General features: G+C 45.9%; 1 protein-coding gene across 3 annotated transcripts in view; it reads left to right on the plus strand.

The window, feature by feature from the left end:
• APBA2 (amyloid beta precursor protein binding family A member 2) overlaps positions 1 to 27283 on the plus strand; it is a 246621-nt gene that overhangs the window by 159888 nt on the left and 59450 nt on the right. For all 3 annotated transcript variants that reach the window (XM_072737070.1, XM_072737071.1, XM_072737067.1), the window contains one exon: positions 24537 to 25541. In XM_072737070.1, coding sequence (XP_072593171.1) covers positions 24576 to 25541 — 966 coding nt within the window. In that variant the 5' untranslated portion in view covers positions 24537 to 24575. The remainder of the gene's footprint in view (positions 1 to 24536; positions 25542 to 27283) is intronic.

The following is a 27283-nucleotide window of genomic DNA, read 5'->3' on the forward strand; positions in this document are numbered from 1 at the left end:
AGGGAGAGTACGCACAGAAGAATAAACCTGGAAGAGATCCAAGGAAGGACATGCTCTTGTTGGAGAAGGTATAGATTAGCCACCAGGGAGCAAGGAAGTTTGTGTTGTAACAATAGGCCACCCTCGATGGAGGTGCAGGCAGGGGCAGGTGATCCACAACTGGTGGTATGGGCCTGCAGTGTGAACTCAGATGCTGGCAAGGGCAGAAGACGTGTGGGACATGCAGAAGTGTAATGACTGTTTGGGGTGTGACCCTCCTGGCTACGGGTGGCTATACACCGTCTGTCGGGGCTTGCCAGCAAAGCCCAGACAGGTGGCTGTGTGTAGGATCTGCAGGAGTACTCGCTGATGGCCACACAGAACTGTGTACACCAGGCTGTACCAGCGCTTGCCGACGTTGTCTGGCAGGTGTCTGGCTTCGTTGGGTTTGTGTTCTGTGTTGAAAGAATGGCCAGACCAGTAAAGATTTATAGTGGATGAGGTTCTTTATCATGAGGACACAGCTTTCTCTTCAATCAAGGGGTCCTGGGGGTATGAATTGACTTACTCTGGAAATTTGAGTGAGAAGCCATGATTTTCTATTTTGGCAACTCAACTCACGTATCTCGAATTTTTCCTATCATATAGATGAAGCAGTACTCCATAAGGCTGCCAATCTATTTCATTCCTTAGACACACCATGTTTAGTCAGCTACCACCAAAGATCTCTGTAGGCCAAAGCATTCTGATTCCTGGCACTCTCCTACTTTTCTTTATGGTTGACACACCCATAACATGCTCAGTACTTGTTGAGATTTGTCACTAGTTGTAGGTGTCATGGCAATATGATGTGGTTGTGGTGCTTCTTGAGCAGAATGAGTATCCCCTTTCGAGGCATCTGTCCCAAGTAAAGATATCATAGGTTTCCAAGCTGAGGAAGGCTTATCTCCTCAGACACTGGGGGCATGCTACTTCTCTTGATAAGGGACTCTTGGAATGACATTTCAGGATTGTCGGTTTCATCTGGATCCAACCAGGTGTTCCCAGGCAGGTCTCAGGATTTCATTCTTGCCCAATTATTGCCCTTTCACATGAAAACTTAGCAAGCTTGTAAATATGGTTGTTGTTATCATCTAGCAGTTGCAAAATTACATTTGTGTGTGATTTCTGGCAATAATAGTAATATTCCTATGGCTACAGAAATGAGTTCTTGCAGGGCTGTCATGGAAGCTGTCCGATTCTTAGAGCACGACGGGGCATGAGTCATCAGCCTGCATCTTGGCATTTTCTGTTGATAGGTACTTGAGCGCACTCAGAAGGATCCATCCCACATCACAGCCTGTATAGTTGTCATTCCTGCCATAAGATTCAAGCATGGCAACCACCCGTTCAGTCAACCACAGTTCACTCCTTGATTAATTGTGATGCTGCTATATTCTATGGGTTGCCAGCATCCTACTTCCCACCACTGGCAAGGAGTTCAGCATGGTATTCAAGGTTAAGGATCTCACCAAACTGATCCCCACATCCCATCGTTAGTGGTCTGTCTTCTAGGACTACTCCCAGGACCAGTTTTGTCACAGCCTAGTTCTAATCAAGAGGTAGAAATGACACATTATGTTAAACGGGGAAAATCTAGTAAAAGGAATTACTAACTATGTTAAAATAATAACTGATATATTAGGAAACTCTATGTGGTACCATAGGGCCAAGGGAGAGTACCCAAGAAGACAATCTTGGGAGGGGTTCAGACTTTATTGGAGAAGGTGTGATTCAGCTAGCAGATAGCAGAGAAGTCCATGGCTTTAGGCAGGCCAGAGCTGGTTTGGAAGTGCTGTCAAAGCAACAGACTACCCTCTAGAGTGCAGGCAGGGAGCAGGTGATGAGTAACTGGTGGTGTGCATGGGCATTGGGGTGAAGGCAGGGATAGAAGGCCTGCAAAGTGTGCAGCTTAGTATATGACTCTCCAGACCATGAGGGATTCCACTAGAGGCCTGGCTGTGTAAGTCTCTGGCTTCTACATTGAAAGGGTGGCCAGACAAAGGGTGCGAGGTTGCAAAAGAATTGGGGTCTGGGCCTGTGGCCTGAGCTGGAAATTGGAGGAAGCCCCACTCCTCCCACAGGGTCTCTCCAATGCCCTCTACCAAGAAAGCTTACTGTTGTGCTCCCTTTCAAAGAGGCAAGCTTGAGGGAATTCTGTTGTCCATCACACGGCATAGAGTGACATATATCATTCACACATGTCATGAAGGTTGTGTTCAGGGCTGATACAGTCTTTTTTGTCATTAATTTCCAATTTTATCACATTGTATTCCTTTTAGAACATGACATGTCTTCTGTGGCCTAATACTAACTACATAGTTTTTATTAAAATACAGTATATTGTTTTTTATTTTTATTTCTTTTAATTCTACTATCTCTGTTGGGTACAAAATGCTGAGTAAATTTCTGTCAAGCTTGTTAATTTTTATTTAAATCTCTATATCCTGGGATGCCTGGGTTGCTCAGTGGTCGAGTGTCTATCTTCAGCCTCAGGTCATGATCCCAGGGTTCTGGGGTTGAGTCCTACATCAGGCTCCCCTGATTGTGTCTCTCATGAATCAATAAATAAAATCTTTTAAAAAAATCACTATAGCTTATGTTGTTTATATCCTTATGTCTAGTTATTTTGACTTCTGTTATGGTCTCTCAATATGAGCATGACTATTAATTTCACCTTTTATTGTAATTATTGACTTTGTTTATATTTTGAAGGCATGCTGTTAAGTTGATACAGGTTTGTGATGCTCTTGATGTATTATTTCTCTTATTAATAGGATTTTTTCTTTTTGTCCCTTTCCATACTTTGCTATCTATTTTGTCCAGTTGTTATTGCCATACCTACTTTCTTCTTATTGGCATTTATCTGGTGTATCTTTTCATCTGTCTTTCATTTTGAGTTGTCTTGTATCATTCTGTTTTAGGTATAGTGATGCAAGAACCTATAAACAACTCAATGCCATGGTCTGAATGTCTGTGTTCCCCCAGATTCAGATGTTGAAATCTTAATCCCCAAAATGATGGTGGGAAGAGGTGGGGCATTTGGCAAGTGATTAAATCCTGAGGGTGGAGCCCTCATGAATGGGATTAGTGCCTTTAGAAAGGAGATGCCAGGGCTCCCTCACCCCATCCTCTAGGTGAGGACACAGTGAGAAAAGCACCTGTTTCACAGGTGGAGGGTTCTCATCAGATACCAGAGCTGCAGGTACCCTGATCTTCAACTCCCAGCCTCCAGAACTGTAAGAAATAAATGTTTATTGTTTAAAAGCCACCAGGCTATTGTATTTATGTTATAGCAGCCTGAATGGATTAAGGCATCATAGTTGGATTTTCTAAGATTATCTGAAAAATCTATCTTTTTGAAACAGACTAAAAGAGTATAAAGAACACTCTATGAAGTTCCCAGGGCTGTCATAATAAAATACCCTGGAAGTCCAAGATAAAGGGGCCGGCAGGGTTGAGTTTTTTTTCTGAGAGCTCGCTCTTTGGTTTGCAGATGGCTGTCCCCTTCTGTCTTGTCATGTGGCTGTCCTTCTCTACCTGTGCTATCCTTGTGTCTTCTGTGTGTCCAGATTTATCTTATGAGGACACCATCACATTGGATCAGGGGCCACCCTAATAGCCCCATTTTGACTTAATTATTACCTCTTTAAATGCCTTATCTCCAAATAAGATCATATTCTAGGTGCTGAGGATTAGAACGTCAACATATGAATTTGGGGGGCACATGATTCAATCCATACAAGCACATAATTAAACTTTATGTTGCTTTTGCAGATTAATCTGAAAATATTTTTTGTTAGGTGAATTTAATCTGAGGATACTGACATGTTTGGACTATTCTTGACATTGTAGTTTGTTAATATTTTCCTGTTGCTTCTCTTTTGTTTCTTTTCTACTTTTGGTTGAGTGGATTGAGCTTTCTGAGTTCCCTTTGTTTTCCTCTAATGGTTTAGAAATTATCCATTTTGTTCTTCTTAAAGATCAAAGAGAAACTTTCATTTTTGTGTTGTCATCCAGAGTTAAGGAATATGTTCTCTTATAAAAATGATGTGGATGGAGCTAGAGGGCATTATGCTAAGTGAAATAAGTCAGTCAGAGAAAGGTAATTCTCATATAATTTCACTCATATGTGGAGTTTAAGAAACAAAACAGAGGAGAATAGAGGAAGGGAGGGAAAAATAAAATAAAATGGAATCAGAGAGGGGGACAAACCATAGGAGACATTTCATCATAGGATAGGAAACAAACTGAGGGTTGCTGGAGGGGAGGTGTGTGGGGGATGGGGTAACTGGGTGATGGGCATTAAGGAGGGCAGGTGATATGATGAACACTGGGTGTTATATGCAACTGATGAATCACTAAATTCTACATCTGAAACTAATAATACACTGTATGTTAATTAATTGAATTTACATAAAATAAATTTTAAAAATACATTGGCATCCTCCTCCCTCTGCTTGCCCCCTGCCCTCTGCTCTTGTTGTGGATATAATTTCTGATTTTAGTTCTAGAAAGCCAGATTACTGAACTATTTCACAGCCATCAGTTGCGTATGATTAGTAATGCTTCACTGTCCCCCTCCCCATCACTGTGGCTCCTCTTGTACTCATCTTTCCTCTTTGTGACAGTATTGTCAGGAATTCATGTTCTATTTGCATGGCTGGAAATGTCTGCATCTTAACCTCTCACGTGAATGATAGTTTGGCTGGATATAAATTCTGACAATTTTCTCTTATACCTTTAGAGATAGTTTCCCATTGTCTTCTTACATTCCGTGTTGCTGGTGAAAAATCTGATATCAATCCCATAAGCTGGTTTTGGCTTTTTTTTTTTTTATATATATATATATAATCGCCACTGCTACCTTTCGAGGCCTTTAGGATTTCTTCTCCTCCATGCTGCCCTGAAGGTTCACTATGATGTGGGCAGCAGAACTGCTGGTTGGTCTTAACATCTTTTCCCCCCTACCTTTTCCTTCCTTGCTGACAAAACCCTAATACTATAAGGCTGCCTGGCTCTAGAGATGGAGGCAAGGGTAGGGTTGACTACCAGTTGATCTTACTCTAGAAACTCCACCTAATCACTTGTTTGCCCAGGGCCCCTGCTGCCCTACAGTCTGCCACATCAGGGCAACCTTGCAGTCTTGTTCACTTTTCCCAGAACTTCCTCTTTTATGCATATATTTTGGCATGCATTTCTGCCTACTTCTGAGTTATTTTCAGAAAAAGTAGCTTTAGTTGCTCTGGGAAGGTGGGGAACTCCAGAGGGCTTGTGATAGAAAAGACCCAGAGATGTATGTCCAAAAGTCAAATTATGATACATACTACAATTTTCATTTTATGAGACCCAACTCCCAAATTATATAGAAGGTGGTCCTTTGGATTTTCTGGCGATTTAGTCCAAATGTATGGATGGCAAAAATTTCTGAGTATACTTGAACATTGATTTCTTCTTCTTCTTCTTCTTTTTTTTTTTTTTTTAGATTTCATTTATTTATTTGAGAGAGAGAGTGTATGCATGAGTGGGGTAGGGCACAGGGAGAGGGAGAAACAGTCTTCCCGGGAAGCAGGGAGTCCAACATGAGGCTTGATCCCGGGACCCCGGGATCATGACCTGAGCTGATGGTAGATGCTTAACTGATGGAGCCGCCCAGCACCCCATGAATGCTGTCCTGATACTGAGAAAAGGAAGTAGCATTAACGGGAGGAGATCATGGGTAGGGGCCATAAGTATGTGCCAAACCAGAGTCTCCTTGGAAGGGCCATAGAGAGGAAGAATGTTCAATTCCTCCAAAACAGGAACAAGTGACACCTCCATGAGAAAAGGGACCTTGTCTTGTTTACTTCTGTTTCTCTAGTACCAGTGGCTGATGTGTTGAAGGAAGAGTAATACTTGCGCAGTTGTGATAGTTAATTTTTTTCAAAAAAGATTTTATTTATCTGATGTGTCAACTTGGCTGGGCTATGGTGCTCAGTTGCTTGGTCAAACACCCATCTCTTGCTGTGAAAGTTTTTTTTTTTTTTTTAACTTGTAATTAACATTTAAATCAGTAGCCTTTGGAGGCAGATTATTCTCCACCATGTGGGTGGGCCCCCTCCAATCAGTAGAAGGCCTTAAGGGAAAAGACTGACTTCCCCTGAAGAGGAGATAATTCTGCCTCCAAACTGCCTGCAGGCTCATGACTGCAGCAGCAACTCCTATCAGAATTTCCAGTCTGCTGGCCTGCCCTGTAAATCTCAGACTTGGCAGAATTCTGTGAGCCAGTTCCTTGAAATAAATTTCTCTCTCTCTTTCTCTCTCTATATATATCATATTGGTTCTCTTTTTCTGGAGAACCCTGACTGATGTAGTAGTCTTTTTCATCTGGGGATCCATCTGGCTCTCTCACTAACTTCTAACTTGGGACAACCTCAGAGTCAGAAACAAGCCATCTGTCTCTTGGACTCTTAATCCCCAGTGGTGATGCTGTATTGCCCGCTCCCCAATTCTGCATTCCAGTTAGTAGCACTGACTAGCCCTGTTCTGGCTTTTTTGCTCAGTTCATAGAGGACCAGGGTTCAGCACTTGACGTCATATGGTGCTGGGCAGTGTTCTATTTCATTTCTATGAATCTTCCCTCTGACACAGGATCCTGAGCCCTGAGATCAGGGAGCCTTTCTCCATAGCCTGCTCCACCCTGCTGTGGGAATCACACAGAAGGTGGACAATACTTACAGACCAGTCAGAAAGACAGATGCGGTCTGGTCATAGTGTGGGCATCATCACTTTATGGGCTGCTAGGACAAAATGGGTCAGCAAGAAGTCTGGCCTTCTGGTTGGTCCACTGTGGGTTGGGAGCCTTTTCCATCCTTATCTAAACTGTACCACTTGGGGCTGGTCCCTCCTCCAAGACCATGCTGTGGGTCCCACCCTAATCTCTCAGAGTCTGCAAAGCAGCACAATGCCCAGGTTTTTGGTGTGCTTTAAAGGTTGAGAAGCTCTGCACTGGACAACCTGCAGAAGGATGATCCATGAGGTGCATGGGTGGCTCAGTCAGTTAAGTGTCTGCCTTTGGCTCAGGTTATAATCCCAGAGTCCTGGGATCCAGCCCCACATCAGGCTCCCCACTCATGGGGAGTCTGCTTCTTCCTCGCCCCTGCTCGTGTTCTTTCTCTAATTAATTAATTAATTAATTTTAAAAAAAAGGTTTTTTAGAAAGAGAAAAGGATGATCCATGTCCAAGGGCTTGACAAGAACTGCATCTGCTGGTTGGCTTTCTCCTATTTCACTGCTTTCTTGACCTGATGTTGCTTCTTGGTGCTCTCTTTCCTTGTTTTTTTTTTTTTTTTTTTTTTTTGTAGTAAGACCTCTCTCCCAGGATCAGGAATGGTCTTATCAGTCTTCTTCACCAACCACCTCTTTCCCTGCCCCTAAATCCATTTTTGTCAACCTGGATGAGCTTTAGATGATGTGGATGATGGAACTTTCTAATAAATTGGAGTGTTTAGGGCCAATGATATATATCCCAACTGGATATATGATCTCAGTGCCTAGCCATGATCCAGAACTGTCCTCCTCATTGTCGGTGTCATAGGCAAACCAGCTCAACCTTCTTGCCTCTTGCTGCCTGTGTGGGTTCCCTGCAAAGTCTCATGCACTTTTTCTTTCAAGTGCCACCTCTTTGGGGAGGGCTCTCACGTCAGTAGTGCTGTGCCTGGGACACCTGTCTTTCTGGGAACATCAGTGCCCGTGGGGTTTGTTTCAGACCCATTACTGCCCATGCACCCCTCAGAGTGGGTGTTCCTAAGGGCAAGGACTCAATCCCCAGAGCAGTTGGTCTGGGTGCTTGGCTCAGGAAGTGCTGAAGCTGACTTAGCAAAAGAATCAGTGAATGGTTCAAGAAACCCTTTCCATCCTTGCTTTAGGAGGTTCATTTTGTCCTGATTACATAAGTATTAAGGTTCTCCAGAGAAACAGCTACTAGGACACACACACACACACACACACACACACACACACATGCTGACAAGTTCCGTGATCCTCCATCTGCAAGCTGGAGGCCCAGGAAGGCCAGTCGTGTAGCTGGAAGGTCTGAGAGCCAGAGACACGATAGTACAGATTCCAGCCCAAGTCTGAAGGTTTGAAGGCTTGAGAGTCAGGAGCACTGAGGGCAGAGAAAGATCAGTGTCCTGGTTCAGCTGTCAGGCAGAGTCAGTCTAACCTTCCTCTACTTTTTGTTTCTATTCAGACCTTCAATGAATTGACTGGTGCCCACCCACATTGGGGAGAGCAGTTTACTCAGTTCACCAGTTCAGATGCTAATCTCTTCTGGAAATATCCTCACAGACATACTCAGAGATAATGTGTAACCAGACATCCGGGGTCTCTTGGCCCAGTTAAGTTGACACATAAAATTAACCATCACAGTGTATTTATTGTCAAACATTTGGAAGATGCAGAAAAGCACAAAGGAAAGAATAGACTCAGTGATCATCCCAAGCTCTTTGGAGAGAGGGTGGTGTGGAGATCCTGGAGGTGAGAGAGAGAGAGAGAGAGAGAGAGGAAACATATAAATATAGTGAAAACTATATATAGTGTTCCTCCATCTCCCCATCCTTTTTTTTCTAGTTGATAGTTAAATCGGGTGCTCTGACTGTGGGGCCCTGAGTATCGGCCCATTTTAAAAATGGACCACTAACATGCCCCTGGGGCTGAGATCATCTACCACCCTCAGTGGCTGCAGGTGATCCATTACATAGATATAATTGTTTACTGAACCAATTTGCAGATGTTCAGGGTTTTTGGATGTTGTGTTTTTGTTTGCTTGTTTTACCTTCTACCTTTGTCCTATTCTGAGGCTAAGCTAGAAGCTACTTGGCCTTGGTCTAGCCTGAAGCCTGTTTCTGTTTTGAGCATGCTCTGGTTAAACAGTTTAACCAGGGGGAGCTGTTTTAACCAGCCAGCCCAGGCTAGCCACATCCTGTGCCCTCAGGTGCCCATGACCGCTCTCATGTCTTAGCAGTTGACCACCGTTTTGGAGGGTTCCCAGGACCACCGTTAGGTTTGGGAAGTTGCTAAAATGACTCCCACAACTCAGGAAAATGCTGTGTTTAACAATGAACATTTTTATTGTATTATAGCAAAAGGATACAAATCTAAAAGAACCAAGAGACACAGGGCAAAGTCTGGGAGGGTTCCAAAACAGGAAGCTTCTGTAGTCCTCAGGGACATGTTCTACCACCATGGAAGTGTGGCAGTAATTGAATAGTACTGCCAACAGGGGAAGCTCACCTGGTAAGACAGATGTTCCTATCACTTAGGAATCCTAAGTGTTTAGAGGCTGCTTCCCAGGAACCAGGGATGTGGGCCAGCCAGGTTCTTTATTACACAGCCACTGATTGCTGTCATGTTTAGCAGTTAATGTAGAATGGCTTAGGGTCCCTTTAGAGTTCAGGCCAGACCCAACCACCATGATGAAGACTTTATGAAAAAAAAAAAAAAAAAGTACTTGGAAGAATGTATAGGGACGCCTGGGTGGCTCAACAGTTGAGTGTCTGGCTTTGGCTTGGTGTGATTCCAGGTCCTGGGATCGAGTCCCACGTTGGGCTCCCTGCATGGAGCCTGCTTCTCCCTTTTCCTGTGTCTCTGCCTCTCTCTCTCTCTCTCTCTCTCTCTCTCTGCATCTCTCATGAATAAATAAATAAAAATCTTAAAAAAAAAAAGAATGTATGTATGTCATTTGTTTACCTTGAAGAGTGAAGCCTAATTGGAACCAATGCCACTTTTATAGGTGGCCCACAATCACAGGATTGAGGGGTGGTGGCTCTCAGACTTGAGGTTGCATCAGAATCCCCTGGAGGACTTGTGAAGACACAGATTCTTTGGCCCCACCCTGAGTCTGTCTGGGGCCAAGAGTTTTCATCTCTGGCAAATTCCCAGGTGATGCCAACAGTGCTGGTCCAGGAGCCACGCTTAGAGAGCCACTGAGCCACTGAGGTGAACCCTCTGCTGGGTTTTCATTTTGGATCTTTGGCCATTGTTTTTATTTTTTTTTAATTGTATTTATTCTTTTGAGAGAGAGAGAGAGTAAAAGAGAAGGTGAGAGAGCACAAGCCAGGGGGAGGAGCAGAGGGAGAGGGAGAAGCACCCTCTCCACTGAGCAGGGAGCCTGACACGGGGCTCTATCCTGGAATCGTGACCTGAGCCAAAGGCAGATGCTTAACTGACTGAGCCACCCAGGTGCCCGCCCCCTTGGCCGTCATTTTTAAACTGCAGTGACAGAATGGACAATTTGGCTGGAATAGAGATCACTATGCACACAGGCTCCCAAGGAGGTTCTTCCTGCCGCAGTGCCTCTGCCCAGCTGTGCTCAATCATTGGCTTTTAGGACTGGGTTGACTGTAATGGAAACAGCTGGCCTCAGGAAGAAGTTCCTGTATGGACTGTGGCCTCAGATTGCTGGGGGGGGGGGGGGGGGGGGGGGGGGCGGGGTAGTGAGTGTTCAGCTCTGGATGTGGGTGTCAGTGTTCAGTGAGTGTTCAGCTCTGGATGTGGGTGGGCTTGGTCCTGGAGCCCCCCACTTCCAGGGGACATCTGACCTCCATCCTGCTCTTAAAGCTTATTATGAGGCCACAGGCTGACACAACTTGGTTGTTGGGCCTCATCACCTGGGGACACTGGCCTTCCCTCATTGGTAGGAACCAGTGAGCCAGACAAGCAGAGCCTCGAGGACTTGCCAATGAACTAGCATTTTAATGTGTTGCAGTTGAGGACTAATTAGAATAATTGTAGTAAATAGGCATCAGTGTTGAAAAATAGGTTCATCAACAGCCTGGGAGAGTAGTTAGGTGTATTTGCCCAGATTTTGGCAGGAAAGGGTGAATCTGCTATTCTCTCCAGCAGGGGCTCCTTTGAGCTCTGGACTCTGCCCAGGCTAGTTAAATGAGTGAGTGTGGCTGTGAAATCCTGTTTTTCTTTTTCATGCTTAGTGAGGAAGGTGGGATGGGGAAGGTACCCCGAGGGGAGAGGCATCCTGTGCATTAGCCTGTCTCAGATCTGGAACTTGTTATGCTGTTTTTTCCTGGAAGTAATCGTGGGATCTTTATTATTGATTCCAAAGAGGTGGCTGCTGGAGGGTGGGCAGGGGGCCTGACATCTCAGTAAATGTGGTGCCCCACACTTGGTCCTAGCGCAGCAGCGTCACCCTCACCTGGCACCTGCTAGAAATGCACATTCTCAGGCCTACTCCCAGGCCTCCTGAGTCAGAAGCATTAAGAGTGGGGCCTAGCACTCTGCATTTTAACAAACCCCACAGGTAACCCTAATGAGGCCCACTGTGTGAAGGGGCTGCTGGGAAGCAAAGCAGGCCAGAGATACCATAAGGAGACAGAAGATGCAGGGCTTTGGAGACCTCTGACCCAGGGCAGCGCTGGGTTGTTTGTCCCTAGTGGAGGCCAGGGCCCAGAGGCTGCTGGTGGCAGGCAGCCTTCCCCTGCTCATTGGCTCGGGCCGAGGCTGGAGGAGTGCCGAGGGTCACCTACCCCTCACTCCCAAGTACTGGCAGGTAAGCCTCTGCCCCCAGACTTCTGCATTTCCTGCCAACCACACATCTCTGCTTGGCCTCAGCCTCATGGCCACTAGATATGGTTTTTTATTTTTGTCTTGAAAAGCCACAGCCAGGGCCCTAATTTGAGAGTACCCACTGTCTCTCCCCTTATCACCCTTTCCTTGGGGAAGAAAACCTTATTTAGGAGAAAAAGGCAGTCCAGGTCTCCTGTGGTAAGGATCAAAATTGACGTGCAGACTTCAGCTAGGAGGGCAGATAATAGTTGAGCCCAGGCGTGGTGGGGGGCAGCTCTGGAGAAATCTGGTGGGCTCTCTGTCAGCAGACCCCAAGAACTGGGGTTTGGGATAGAGTTGCCTTTTCCCCAGCAAAAGGTGAGGGGCCTGCTCACTCTGAGCGAGAGAGCCTACTGCGGGGGTGGTTTGGGGGCATGGAGACCGCGCATCTTCTTTTGCGACACCTTCCTGCTCCTGCCAAGTTCCCCAGGGAACCCAGAGTTCCCTGCTTCCCACAGTGGAAACGTTTGTAAAAGAGTTATACATAAATAAAGTTAAGTCATTTTAAACCACCCAGAAGAAGCTGGCTATATAAGGAAATCCTGTGGGAGATCTTTTATTCAGAAGATAATTATTTGACAAAGTGATTGAGTAGCCAACAATTTGTATCAATTTCTGGAGCTTCATCTCTACAGTGGAGTTTCATTTACACTTTCAGCCACTCTCATTGAGCCCCTTTTTCTGGGCACTGCAGGATCCCTAAACATGAGACCCATCCCTGCCTCCACTGGTTTATGAACCAGGCATGTGTGTGTGTGTGTAGGCACCATCTGTAGAGAGTTAAAGAATGTTCCAGAAGACCAAGCAGATGGCTTGGGGTGACTTGCTGGAAGGATGAAGCAAATAAATGATTGTGTGAGATCACAGGTTGGCCATCACCGTGACCCAGTGGCTCCAGGGGGTTTGTTGGGACTAGGGTGGGAACCTCAAAGGAGAGGAGTGTCTATAGGCATGTCCTGTAGGTGAGGAGGCCCCAAGCCAGGCAGGGAGAGGTACCTCTCTGGCCTGGTTATTTCCTGCCTGAGTTAGGAGAAATCAGAGCCAGAGTGAGAGGGACCCTTGACTCTCCCTGTTGGAGGGGCTGTCCTTCCAGAAGGATCCTGGGCTGCTATGTCCTGGGCTGGTCCATGCTCCAGCTGCCATCTCTGGGCCAGCCATTGAGACTCTCTGCTCTGGCCTGGGCTGCTGGCCCTGTGGTGGCTGGCTCTGTGCTGACAGCCTCTGCTCGCTGCTCTCCTAATTCAAGGAACCCCCTTCATTTTGGTAGTGGTGAACTGTGGCTTCCCGCAGAGCTGTTCTTGCTCTGTTCTTGCTCTGTTCCTGCAGAGCTGTTCTTGCACTGCCCTCCTCCTTAGCCCTGGGGAACAACCTTTTCCAGCTCCAAGTGACCAAAGCCTCAGAGGGATACTTGAAAACTAACAGGACCCCAGCTGTGGAGGAGTGCAGAGGTACAGAAATTTAAGCCATGGGGTCATCATCGGATCGTTAGCTTTGGAAAATGACCATGTCTCTCTGTGATACAGTTTGGTTTCATATCCTATTTACACAAGGCTGAACCGGATCAGCCGATCTGGTTACTTTGCAAACTCTCAGTCCTGCTATTAGAGACCACAAGTCAGTACTAAAACATTATGTCAAATGCCCAGGGAAGGAAGCCCTGGACCCCCATCTGGACCCCCATCTGGACCTCCTTCCTGGTCCCTGTCTGTCTCCCTGTCTGTCTGCACTTCCTAGAAAGACCTGAAGATGATCATACAATTCTTGATCATGACAGAGGGAGGAGGCAGGGGCATGCCCAGTCTTAAAAGCGTCCTTTGAACGTATCACCTTATTTCAGCTTCATGCCAGGCTGTAAAAGAAGGGAAAGACCCTCTGTGTGTGTTGGGGCCTGTGCTGAAGGGAAGCACTGCTTTCCTGAGACCCAAGGGGAAGATAGCTATGAAGGACCAGGATCTAGAGAGCCCTAGAGGTTTTATGTGTTACTAGAAAAAGATACCAAAGACATGTAATGCCTGCAGGGGTGGGTAGTGGAAGAGAGGCTGCCTGGCCAACCCTTCAGCAATGCAATTGCCCCCTTTTCTCCTGGCCAGAGCTGCTTATCTGGAGACTGTAAACCTTGGGGGATTATAGGGTCTTCCTTGACAGGTCATAAACCATATTTTCATTATACTCAATTCAGTGGCTTCCAGTCTTGCTGTATTTCAGAATCACTGGACTGTCAAAATGCTGATATTAGGGCCCAACCAGAAATGTTGACTTTATGGGACTGGGACCGGCTGATTGTAACATGCAGCCAGGACTGAGGACCCTGGGACTGGTAGAAATGTTCACTTTGCCTTCCAGCATAGCTTCTCTGCTGCTGCAATGGCTGCAGCTAATAGCAGAGTGAGTCAGAATCATCAATTGCAGTTACATGTGTTTGATGAATTGAACAAAATAAAAATAACTAGGTTTTTCATTAATGTACCTTTCAAAATGTATGAACAGATCAATGGAGGACATTTAGTGCTGGCCAAGATTAAATAAGCCCCCTAGAGCCCCTCTCTCTCATTCATTAAAACTAAAAACTCTGGACAGATAAAACACAACACCATTAGGAGGGAGGTCAAAGCTTGAGTGCCAAGTAATTTGACATAATTATGAACATAGAGGTAAAATAAAAGGCCTCCGTAATATATTAGCAAAGCAAATCCAGTAACACCTAAAGACAAGACATTATGGCCAAGTAGGGTTATCCCAGGAATACAAGGTTGCTTCAAAAGGCAAACAATGTATTACACAGCGTACAGAAGAAAAACCACATAGGGGTAGAAAAAGCATTTGGCGAAATTCAACATTCATTCATGACTTAAAAAGAACACTCAGCAGACAGGAATAGAGACTATCTTCAGTCTGAAAGAGGATATCTACAAAATAGGTACAGCTAAGATTATATTGAAAAACTGAGTGTTTCGCACCTAAGATCAAGAGCAAGGCAAGGGCTGGTAGCTCTTGTCACTCCTATTCAGCATTATAGAGTACATCCTCAGCAGTGTGGTAAGGCATAGAAAAAAAAGGCATATAGATTGCAAAAGAGTACATAAAACCAACTCTTTAAAAAAGATTTATTTAAAAGAGAAAGAGGGTGAGGAGGGAGAGACACAGAGGGAAAGGGAAAGAGAGAGAAGCAGACTGCCCACTGACCTTGAGATCATGACCTGAGCTGAAATCAAGAGTTGGACACTCAACCAACTGAGCCACGCAGGTGCTCCTAAAACCAACTCTTATTTGCAGACTTCATCATTGTCTGCAAAATCCAATGGCATCTACAAAAAGCCCTAGTATTAATAAATGAATTTAGCAAGGTCACTATATAGCAGTTACATTTCTAGACTATATTAATTAAAGCAGTTGTCAGGAGAAAAGAACATTCCTTTTTTTTTTTTTTTAAAGATTTTATTTATTTATTCATGAGACACACACAGAGAGAGAGAGAGAGAGAGAGAGAGGCAGAGAAACACAGGCAGAGGGAGAAGCAGGCTCCATGTAGGGAGCCCAATGTGGACTTGATCCCTGAACTCCAGGATCACTACCTGAGCCAAAGGCAGACGCTCAACCTCTGAGCCACCCAGGCATCCCAAAAAAGAACATTCCAAATGCACCAAAAAAAAGAGAGAAAAGAAATATATATAATTCTGACAAAGCATGTGCAAGATCTATACACTGAAAATTACAAGTACTCATAAGAGAAATCAAAGATGACCTAAATAAATGGAAAGATATATCATATTCATGCATTGGAAAATTCAGCATAGTTTAGATGTTAATTCTTCCTAAATTGACCTGTAGATTAGATGCACTCCCAAATTCTCAGCAAGATTTTAAAAAATAGGTATTGGTATTGACAAAGTGATTCTAAAATGTATAGGGTGGGGGATGCCTGAGTGGCTCAGCGGTTGGGGTCTGCCTTTGGCTCAGGGTGTGATCCTCATCCCGGGATTGAGTCCCACAAGGGGCTGCTTGCGAGGAGCCTACTTCTTTCTCTGCCTGTGTCTCTGCCTCTCTCTGTATGTCTCACATGAATAAGTAAAATCTTTAAAAATAAGTAAAATAAAATGTGTAGGGTGGAAAGGCAAGGAAACTTATGAATAACTGATAAAATGGGCAGACTCAAGGTGGTAACACATCCCTGATTACATGCTGGAGAATTCTGCAGAAGATTAAAAAAAAACACAAGATCTCCCTTGAGTAATGTACATATAATCCTTAGGATTATATTAGTTTGCTAGGGCTGCTGTAGCGATGTAGCCCAAAGTGGGTGGCACAAACAACAGAAATGTATTATTTCAGGGGCACCTGGTGGTCAGGTAAGCATCTGGCTCTTGGTTTTGGTTCAGGTCATGATCTCAGGATTGTGAAATCTGTGCTCAGTGGGATGTCTGTTTCTGTCCCTCCCCTTCCCTCTCTGCCCCTCCCCCACTCACATGTGCTACCCCCCCTTTCTTTCTTCGAATAAATAAATAAATCTTTAATTTAAATAAAAGAACTGTATTGTATCATAGTTCTGGAGGCCAAAAGTCTGAGTTCGAGGTGTTAATAGGATGGGTTCCTTTTGGGGGCTGTGAGGGAGAATCTGTTCCATGCTTCTCTGGTTGCTCTTCATGCTCACCATTTTAGCATTCCATACCTTGTAGAGCCCTGCTTTCATCTCTCATCTTCACCACGTGGTGGTTTCCCTGTGTGTGTCTTCAAATTTCTTCTATATAAGGACATCAGTCATATTGAATAGGGCCCACCCTAATGACCTTATTTTAATTGATTACATCTGCAATGCCCATTTCCAAACAAGGCCACATTCTGACCTACTGGGGTGAGGACATCAACATATAAATTTGGAGGGGGAGGGGACCCAATGCAGCACATAATGGTTTATTTGATAGCTGGAGAGTAAGTGATACATTTCTTTGGAAGCGATTAAAAAAATATGGAAAAAGCTGGACCACCAGCACGAATGAATCTGTTTTTCCCTCTTGTCCTGTGGTTGCTTCCTCTGGGGTAACCAACTCCCTTGTCTCAGGGGATGGATTTGGTAAAGAATGTGTTTAGAATGTCCTTCCTGGCCCAAGGCCTTGGGAAGTGCAGATGTTGTACCTTTTTCTCAAGCGTGTTGAGAAAAAGGTCAGTGCTGATAATTTTTGTGTTGTTTAATTGCCTTCTTACCTGGATCCTGGATTTCCTCCTGAAGGCAAGTAGGAACAGATGCAGACTTTAGTAAGCCCCCACTGGTTCCAGGAGTTCTTGCAGGAGAAAGTTCGTTTCTTATAGTTAGGGGTAGCTAGTAAGAATTGCAGGTGTCTACTGGCCCAAGGATACGATGTTGCCATTCATTACAGCATCAATGCTGGTTTCAGGTGTAGATGACATTGTGGGATGCAGGTACCAGCTCCTGGGGACTTGCTTTTGGTGAGGGGCTGATGGCATTTTTAAATTGTATGTAAGGGTCAGATCATTCCCTTTTGTTCATTCTGAGATGAAGATGTGGTGGGGCAGATATGCTGGCGTATTGAAAGCCCAGATGGAACAAGTTGTGTCCCAGGATCCTTTCAGGGGATGCTGAGACCTACGTCCCTTCTGTGCAGCAGTGTCACCCGGCAGGTATGGCTGCAGCAGGCTTACCCTCCGCAGCATTTGTCTTTTTATATGTTATATGTCTATAGAAGTACCATACTCAGAAAGGAAGAAGGAAGGAAAGTAAATGCCATAATTGTCACTCAGAGGAAATCCTTGCTGGTGTTTTAATGTATTTATTAACAGTTTACTGTCTTTATTTGGATGTGAAGACATTATAACAATGAATTGTATGTGATAAACTCTTAGTAAATATTTTAATCGCTGTGTGATTGTCTTGTAGATGTGCTGACACCGGCATAAGTAAGATCCTGTTATTGAAGGTTTTTTTTTTTTTAAAGATTTTATTTATTTATTAAGGTTTGGAGTGTGCTCAACATTGTTGCCCTTTTGTTTTCTGCCATTTTTCAAAGAGAAGCATAGCTCTCGGTTGTGAACTAAGTTAGGTTGTAGTGTCTTGTGTGATCATGTTGGAACTCAGCCTGGTTTCTGGAAGATTATTAATGTCCCTTCAGAGCTCATGGTTGTCTGATCTTGTAGCGAGATACTTAATGACTTTTGTCTGAGATGCTCGAGTGGAGTGTACAGGTGTACTCTAGGAGTGTGTAAGCCCAGGTTGTGTGCAGTCAAAGCACATAAATTATATATGGGAGGGAAAAAAAAGAGTGTTATCTCTACAACATGTGAGACCAAACTGAGGAGCAAGTTTGTGGGCAGCAGCAATTTGCTTGAGTACCCATCTCATTTGTATGCTGACGTTTTTACCTAGCCTGCGCTATGGCCACAGAGTCTCTCTTTCCATCTTGGTAGGCTATATGACTAGTGCTTCTGAGAGCTGTCCAATGCTATTTTTCCATGTTGAAGAGAAATGTGGTTTGAATAAGACTCTGGGACTTTTTATTGTTGACAACGAGCCTTTATTTCCGACATCTCATTAGGATGTTTCAGGAGGAGAGTGGTGAGCACCGAGTCAGGGGCTGCATTTTCTATTGATTTATGTGCTGTTCTAGAATTAATTGAGTCTGGACACAGGCCCTCATTTTCATTTTCTTGGATGCATAGCAGGTAATTGTGTTTCTTCTGTACATTTGAATTGCTTTCCAGATGGTCTGTTGTGAAGGATTTATCTTTAATATGATTAATCAGAAGCAGAGGACCTCAATATGTTTGCTTGCAGGCTCATATGCAAAGCCTCCCAGGGTGCAGGCAGGAGTGGTTAACTCTCTCCTGGCCACAGGCCTTCTGGGGCTTTTCTGAGCACCTGGACCTTGGATTGAAAGAAATTGTAGAGGGTCCTGGATAAAAGCCCTGGAAGCAGGTAAAAGGCCTAGAGTAGGTCCTCAGGGAAGCACCAGAACAATTTTTTATCATACAAAAATAGGATACAATCCATGTGTCAATAGGGAACAGTTAGATTATGTCTTTTGGGCCAGGAAATGCTGTATAGCCATTAAAATCATAATTATAGAGAGTCCCTACTGCTTATGTTAAGAGAAGAGAGGAGAACATGGCACTGTGTCTATACAGTAAGACCTCTATCTTACAAAAGAGATGTTTAGAAGATAAGGGAGAGAAACATACCACAAAATAACAGTAGCCATCTGTGGACAGAACAGCTATGAGGGGGTGTCTCTTCCTTTCTGTGTTCTCTGTTAAATACGCAGCAAAACAAAACAAATCGTAATCCATATCCCTGGGAAGTACTGTGCCCTCAGAAGCAGTCACCTCCTGGGTACAAAAATCTGCCCACAGTTGCTTAACAAATGATGTGTTAAGATTAGTCATGTGTCCTGCCCTCTCCAAAGGCAGGGAGTGAAGCTCTTCACAGCCTCCTACAGGGCAGCTGTCCCCCTTGTAACAGCTGCACCTCCAGAAGGAGGATGCGCTGAAGTCATTGCAGATCTTCCCAGGAGATGCTGACTGTGAGCTTGCAGAGAGCCTTGCAGCCCAGGAAGGTGAGATTTGGCTGCTCTGTGGGACCTCCCTGCAGACACGAAGGGTGCTGAAAAAGCTGCTCGTAAGTGAGGTATCCTAAGTGGAAACCTTGATCATCAAGCTGCAAGTGCTTCTGAAGCAAAGGCTATGTGTTAGGACTTTGTGCTTTCAGATGCACCTTTCTTGAGCCCCATTGGATATTATAAACTCAGAGCTCTTTCTTTGCAGGAACCACTTCGCTCCATCAGCATTTCTTCCCACCTCTCCTTCTCCCTAGCCTTTGGCCTCACCACACCTTCCCGGTCTGGGAAGTGTCTGCTCTTCTTGAATAGCCCTTGTGTTGCCCAGGCCACCCACCTTTGTCCTGTTGGCAAGGAGTATAGGTGACCCAGGAGATGGATCTTGAAAAGGGTTAGGGAGAGAAGGCATGAAACATGATGGAGAATCTAGGGAAGAGTCCTTTGTTTCTTGGGCAAGGAGGTCACTTCCATTCTGTAGTTAGTGGGAAGCCCCCGGAGACCCCCAAGCATCTATTTAGGGCAGGGCTTCAAGTAGAGTCCTAGAGCCTCTGACATCAGAATCACCTGCAGCTCTAAGCCTGGCTTTTGGCTCACCTCCTCAGCATCTCACTCCCGTGAACCTGCACACTCCACAGGTAGGCCTTGTACCCATCAATATGAGTGAACTGCTGCTATGGGGGAGCAACTCTTGGCTTTCCTCAAGACCACTCCCTTTACAGCAGTCCCACCTGGATGCACCTGTATCCCATCGCAGAGATGCACATTATGTCCCTGGCCAAGGTCACTGTCACCTGACAGTAGCAGTGCCCATCTACCTATGTTGGCAAGTTCCCATCCAAGGGAGCATAGGCTCTCCATCTACGACATGCACCTAGTCAAGCATTCTCTGCCTTCAGGTTTCATTTAAAAATTTCCTTGACTCCATGTATATAGTATAAAGAGACAACCATTACAGAGTTGAGGTCTGTGTGGGCTATTCTCCTATTTAACCCACGTCAAGCCCTGAAGGCAGGTGCTATCATTTCCAATCTACCAAGGGCAGAAGGCAAACCCTCTGTTAAATATCTTGCCCGAGGTCTGACCGTAAATGGAGGTCTGAATTTAAACAGGACCTTCTGTCTTCATCTTTAATAGGAGGTTTCTTTTTCTTATACCCAAGGTGAAATGTAATTCTGCAAACCTTCAAATATACGGCTGCCTGCTGTCTAGGGTTCTGCCGTGGGTCCCTTTCCATCTGTATCTATGGAAAAAAGAACCAGATTAAAAGGTCCGCACTACTAAGCTCTAGAAGAGCCAACAACTAGCATGGTATTTAATGGTGAAAACTTAAAACAAAACAAAACAGGATCATTTACAATGTCCTGCCAGAGCCCTATGGGAAGCTGAGACAGAAAGAAAAATCAGTAATACTGATCTCATCTTTATTTAAAACTTCGATATTTTATTTATCATCTATTCTTACATTAATTTTTATTTTTAAAGTATTGCATTAAAATATTCACTGTGGGGGGCACCTGGGTGGCTCAGTTAAGCGTCTGACTCTTGCTTTTGTCACGATCTTGGGGTTGTGAGATCGAGCCCCATGTTGGGCTCTGTGCTGGGCATGGAACCTGCTTAGGATTCTCTCTCTCCCTCTGCGTCTGCCCCTCCTGCTTCTCTCTTAAAAAAAAAAAAAATTCTCTGTTTTAATTCCTGAGGTTGTTGGTGCTCTATTAAATTGTGTGAGTGAGGTAAGTGCCATCCATGCTTCACCCTGGACCAGCCCTGTTAAGAAGTAAAGACGTTTTCATTGCAATTAGGAATAAGTCAAGGATGCCTGTTTCATCCCTTAGCTGTGTAGTAGAAGTCCAGAGCAGAGCAGCCAGACAAGGTGATCAAATGCTGGAAATGAGAAGAGTAAAATTTACCAACTGAAAATTATTAGAATTTAAAAATGGACTTTTACAATATCAGTATAGATTTTTTTCTATGTACTAACAATAGCCAGGTAAATATATACTGGGAGACACACAACCACACACACAAAATATATATAATTTAAGAATAAACTAACTATGAATAGTACTGCAATGCTGTTGAGAAACATTTAAGACTTGAATAAATGGGAAGATATTTCTTGGGTGAAAAGGCCCAGTGTTGTACATACAAAAATTTCTCATTTTAGGGGGCTAGAGGTACAGGGGGAGGATGATTTTTCTCATGAGTTGGCAGTAATTGGGTTGACCATCTAGACCTTGTGGTTGACATGTGAGAAGGGAGACTCCTCTGAGATTTTCAAAGTCTGGACAAAAGTGGGCTGTCCTCTGCTGAATCTGCTGCTTCAAGGGAAGATGTCCACACCTTTTAGAGCCACAGGACACAAGTGCTTCCTCTGACCTGCCTTGTGTCTGTGAGCTGCACTCCCTCTCTGGCACCTTGATTTCTAGATTTCCCATAGGAGGGGCCATTTCCCCTTGAAGCCAGCAAACCTAGCCATCATCTGGAAACCTTGATTCTTTACATTTAAAAATTTACTCCATCTGAAAAGTATGTACCTATAACATAGGAAGCAGCATTGTTTTCTCTGAAATGGTTATCCCGGTGGGGTTCAAATTTTGCTACATGTTAAAAATCTTGATGCCAGGTCATACCTCATACCAATGAACTTGGAATGCCAGACATCAGCACTTGTAAAGATCTTCCAGGTGATTCCAAAGTGCAGCAAAGTTTTAAAACCACCAAAGTTTGGGATGCCTGGGTGGCTCAGCAGTTGACCATCTGCCTTTGGCTCAGGGTATGATCCCGGGGTCCTGGGATGGAGTCCTACATCAGGCTCCCCACAGGGAGCCTGCTTCTCCCTCTGCCTATGTCTCTGCCTTTCTCTGTGTGTCTCTCATGAATAAATAAGATCTTAAAAAAAATAAAATCACCAAAATTTAGAATCCCTATGCCTGCCACTGAATAGAATCTTTTTTCCCCACCTGCCTTAGGGTGACCAAATATTCTGGTTTTAGCACTGGAAGCTCTGTGTCTTGGGAAACTCCTCAGTCCCAGGCAAACTACATTTTATAGATAAAACTGTATAAATGTAGATCTGTTCCTGGGCTTTCTAGTCTATACCATTGCTGTTTGTCCAGCCATGATACCATGCCATTTTAATTACTATGACTTCAGAGTAATGTTCTTTTCATTACTCACATTTTTAGGTCTTTCTCAGCTATTTTCACATGTTTGTTATTCCAAATGAACTTGAGAATTATCGAGTCAAAGTTTCCCCAGTATTCCACTGAGATTTTTGGCTGGGATTGCCTTACATGATAGCCTGCTTATTTAGAGGGTCAGGGACTGATCCATGTTATTGTCATCATGTTGTGACTGGCCATCTGGTAAACCCAGTATCATAACAAAACGTGTCTTAGGCTCTACTACAAGCAAAATACTGTGTGGGTGCCCTGGGAAATACAGAATGGAAAGGGTCTTTAGTTTAGGACTTTTCTGGGAGGTAAAGTAGAAGAAAGAGAATGTATAGCCCAGCAAGCTCGAGCCTGAGCCAGAAGTGCCATGAGAGCCCCTGTCTCCATTTTTTACTCTCTATTCCTGCTGATTCCAGATCCCATTGCTTCTGCTGCCCAAATATTCTCTGAGTCATGTCTTCTCTCTCCTTTCCACTGGTTTAGTTTAAGCTCTCATTTCTTAAAAAAAAAAAAAAAAAAAAGTTTTAAAATTGTGATAAAAACTACATATCATGAAACTTACCATTGTAATCATTTTCATGGGTACAGGCTCTCATTTCTTTTCTCTGGACATGGGAAGAAATGAATCTTGAATAAATTTATTTATTTATTTATTTATTTATTTATTTATTTTAAAATATATGAACTGTGGGGTACCTGGTGGCTCAGTTGGTTAAGCATCAGCCTTTGGCTCAGGTCACGATATTGGGGTCCTGGGATCGGGCCCTGTGTTGGGCTCCCTACTCAGTGGGGGTGGGGAGGGGTGGTCTGCTTCTCCTTCTTCCTCTGCCCCTTCCCCCACTTGTGTGCGCATGTTCTTTCTGTCAAATAAATAAATAAATCTTTTAAAAAAATTTTTTTAATGAACTATGATGCAAACAAAAACAAGGCATATGTAATGTAAAAGCACAGTTTAAGGAATAAAGCAAACATCTTGAGAAGTACTCAGTTGAAGAAATAAAGCATTAACCATCTGTTTGAATATCCTCTGTGCCTTTCCCCTGATGTTAGCCCCTTGCTTGCCCTAGAGCATGGGAATCGACTTGTCAGTGGTCTCCCTTCCACAGCTTTCTGATCCCTAGTATCACTTCTATGCCGGGCTCAGAGAAGTGAGGCTAAAAGAGAAATCCTGCATGTCATGCACCTGCTGAAAGTTGCCTGATGACTCTGCAGGGTTCATGAGATGAAATGCAGAGTCCTGGGTGGTAGGACAAAGATCTCCTTGGTTTGGATACATAAGACCTTTGAGGCGTCCTGCAGTAACCATGACCCACCCTCGGCCCCCTCCTATGGGTTCCCCTTCTCTCCATGGCTGGGCAGCGCTGTCCTCACTGCAGGGTCACCCTCTTCTGGGCTCTCCCCCTGCTGCTGCTACATGCATGAGGCCAGGGTTTGGGGTTCAGTGTCCTTGTGCAGTTGTCCTGGACAGTTCCCAGCACTTCTGGACACTGGGGGATGCTGTCTGAGCAGGAGGAGGAAGGAGAGGCCTCTGTGTGCCAAGGAGGGAATATGAGGGTACCTTTGAAGAACAGCAGATTTAGACTTGAGAGGTAGGATCCCTCCTCATCAGACCTCATCACGTCTTCTGAATGCAAGCTTCTCTTTTTCTTTTTGGGAGCGAATGACTTGATCTGATGACTCTGTGTCTTGTCACCTTGGCTACCTAAGCTGGGCGAGCAATTCTTTTTTAAAGATTTTATTTTCATTCATGAGAGACCCAGAGAGAGGCAGAGGCACAGGCAGAGGGAGAAGCAGGCTCCATGCAGGGAGCCCGGTGTGAGACTCGATCCCGGGACCCTGGGAGCATGACCTGAGCGGAAGGCAGACGCCCAACCGCTGAGCCCCCCAGGCGGCCCACCGTGTGCATTTTTGGGAAGTCCTGAGTGAGCGGGTGGGATTCAGGGAGGGAGGCCGCCCTCCCCTCCGGGTAAATGGCAGGGGCCTGGCCTCCGGCCCCTCCGCGCCATCCACCACTCCACGCGTGATGTGGGCGCGCGGGGCTCTGGCCAGGAGTGCGCCGCATTGCCGTCTGCTCTGCTGTTAGGCTGTGCGAGGACGTGCGTTCACGTTGCCGGGACAGCGTGGCCGGGGCGGCTGTGCTCGGTGGAGTTCTGACTGTCCTCTCCCACGTTCCTCCCCACAGCGGCTGCCCCTGGGTGACGATGGCCGCGTGAGCATCGCCATGGCCAGCCGGAAGCGCCAGAGCACGGCGAGCGGCATGCTGGAGCACCGGGCGAGGCCGGGCCCTGCTCCCCACGGCCCCGAGCCCGGCGGCGAGGAGGCGGAGCTGCCCCCGGAGGAGTACGTGCCCGAGCGCCTGGAGCTGGCCGCCCTGCGGCCCGAGAGCCCCGCGCCCCCGGACCAGGGCTGTCACGACCACAGCCCCGATGGGGACTCCAGCTCCGACTACGTGAACAACACCTCCGAGGAGGAGGACTACGACGAGGGCCTCCCCGAGGAGGAGGAGGGCATCACCTACTACATCCGCTACTGCCCCGAGGATGACAGCTACCTGGAGGGCATGGACTGCAACGGGGAGGGCTACCTGGCCCACGGCCCCCACCACCTGGAGACGGACGAGTGCCAGGAGGCGGTGGAGGAGTGGACAGACTCAGCAGGCCCCCACCCCCATGACCCCGTGGACGGAGGCAGCCCAGACTACCGGGATGGCCACCTCCCCATCCCGGAGGATGAGGCTTCCACCCTAGAGGCCCAGGACCAGGAAGAAGGCGTCCACTACTGTCCCAGTGAAGAGGGCTACCAGGACTACTACCCCACGGAGGCCAATGGGAATGCGGGTGGTGCCTCCCCCTATCGCCCAAGGCGTGGGGACGGGGACCTGGAGGATCAGGAGGAGGACATCGACCAGATTGTGGCCGAGATCAAAATGAGCCTGAGCATGACCAGCATCACCAGTGCCGGTGAGGCCAGCCCTGAACACACACTGGTGCGGGGGCCTGAGCCGGGCCCTGGGGGCTCTACAGAAACCTGCCCACCCTGCGAGGCCAGCCATGGCCCTAGCAGACACGAGGGAAGGCCCAAGTCACTGAACCTCCCTCCTGAGGCCAAGCACTCCGGAGACCCCCAGAGAGGCTTCAAGACCAAGTCCAGGACTCCAGAGGAGAGGGCAAAGTGGCCCCAAGAGCAGGTAGGACTCTGGCTGACCCCAGGGAAGAGGAGGTGGAGGGATCCAGAGAGCAAAGGATGCTCTGGTGTCACCCACATGGATGCCAAAGCCCATAGTTGAAATGCTCATGTAGTTCCTCATTCGTTCAGTTAGTGACATAGCAGCTGTATGGATGTTCTAGTGCCATCCAGAAGACACCCCCCTCCCACCTAATAGAGATTTGGTTTTTAGCCCACTTGCCCGGGATCTGTTCGTGGTTTGGATGGTCTGTGCAAGTACCATCCCCCCACCAACTGGTCTCTTCAGGCCAACAGGACATTGGCAAGGATGTGGAATGGCTGGCTTGTGCAGTCTGCAGACAGTGGTTCGATGCCCCAGTGACAAGGGAGAGCGACTTAAGCACATTTCACAGGGGCCAATGTATCCTGGTGACACTTTTCTGAAAGCTTGGGGGCTTGGCATTCTGTGCAATTAGCTGTAAATAACTATTCTGAAAATAATTATTTGAAGGCTTGACAAAGTGTTGGAGAAAAATGCATGTTAACGAGGCCAATGGATTTAAGCATAACTATATTTTAATTATATCGAAGTGAACATGTATTCTAATAGCTATATTTGAAAAGCTGCTTTTCAAAAAAAAAGAAAAGAAAAGAATAACACCCCTCTGTGAATACATAAAGAAGATGTGACTGTTACACTTGTGTAAAGTAACTTCTATTTGGCCAATGCCATGGGCATGAGAACAAAATGCTTTTATATTTTTCAAAAGCCTTAATTATTATCCCCCCCCAGAAGAGGCCATGAGTTTAAAACAGATATACATATGCTAAGAACATGTCTTTGAGTTATAAGTCATATTTGCTTGCTGCTAGATTTCTAGCACTTGCATGTTGATGCCTTTTGTTCTCTTTAAAGGTTTTTAAATATAAGTTGACTTCACTTTCAGGGTGTTTCTGTCATTCAGGGCAGTTGTGCACACACCAGGGGTTTGAGGCTGTAGAGAGACTGCTGTTGAACCAGTGGACGTGGGGAGCTCCCCCGCCAAGGGCAGGTGGCTCTGGGCCTAAGGTCTGAGCTTTAGGCCAAAGCACTGCTGGTCCACTTCACTCTGGTGGAGTTGAACTCATGGCCTAACAGTGGCTATGGCACCCTAGGGACAGGTGTGGGCTGCACAGGGCGGGTGACATACTCTGCCTTGCACAAATGACTTCCCTGACAAAGTTCTTGTCAAGAGGACATTACCTTTAGAGCATGACAGGGAGTGGACAATGTCGGATGCTTTGCTGTTTTTGCACTTTCTTGGAACCTCTAGATGCTAATTTGAGAACAGATGCAGACTTTGGGTTGGAGAGACTGAAGGATGAATGCACGGGTAGTGGTGCTGGTTTCAAAGGGCTGTGGAGGTGGGGTAGCCCAAGCCATGGTGGAAGACCCCACAGGAGCGCCCTTCCTCAGAGACGTGGCACTGATTGGAAGAGCAGGGTACTTCTCTTCCTAAATACAGTGTCTCCTTGAAGCTAACACTCTTATCCCAGACACTGGAAAAGCTCCTTCACACTGGTTAATCATCGCAGAGCTTTTTTTTGGTTTCCTCTCTCATTCATTCTCACAAATGAATTCCATCAAGGGGAAAGCCTGGTGGTTCCCAGCTCAGGGCCAATAAGGGTCGCGGATGAAAACGGGGCCCGAGGACTCCTGAGGTGCTGTGCCCTGTCTGAATGAATGTGACTCAGGTCTTTACATCTCAAAAATCCAAGTGACCC

The sequence above is a fragment of the Vulpes vulpes genome, chromosome 14, assembly GCF_048418805.1.
Source record: "Vulpes vulpes isolate BD-2025 chromosome 14, VulVul3, whole genome shotgun sequence".
NCBI lineage: Eukaryota > Metazoa > Chordata > Mammalia > Carnivora > Canidae > Vulpes > Vulpes vulpes.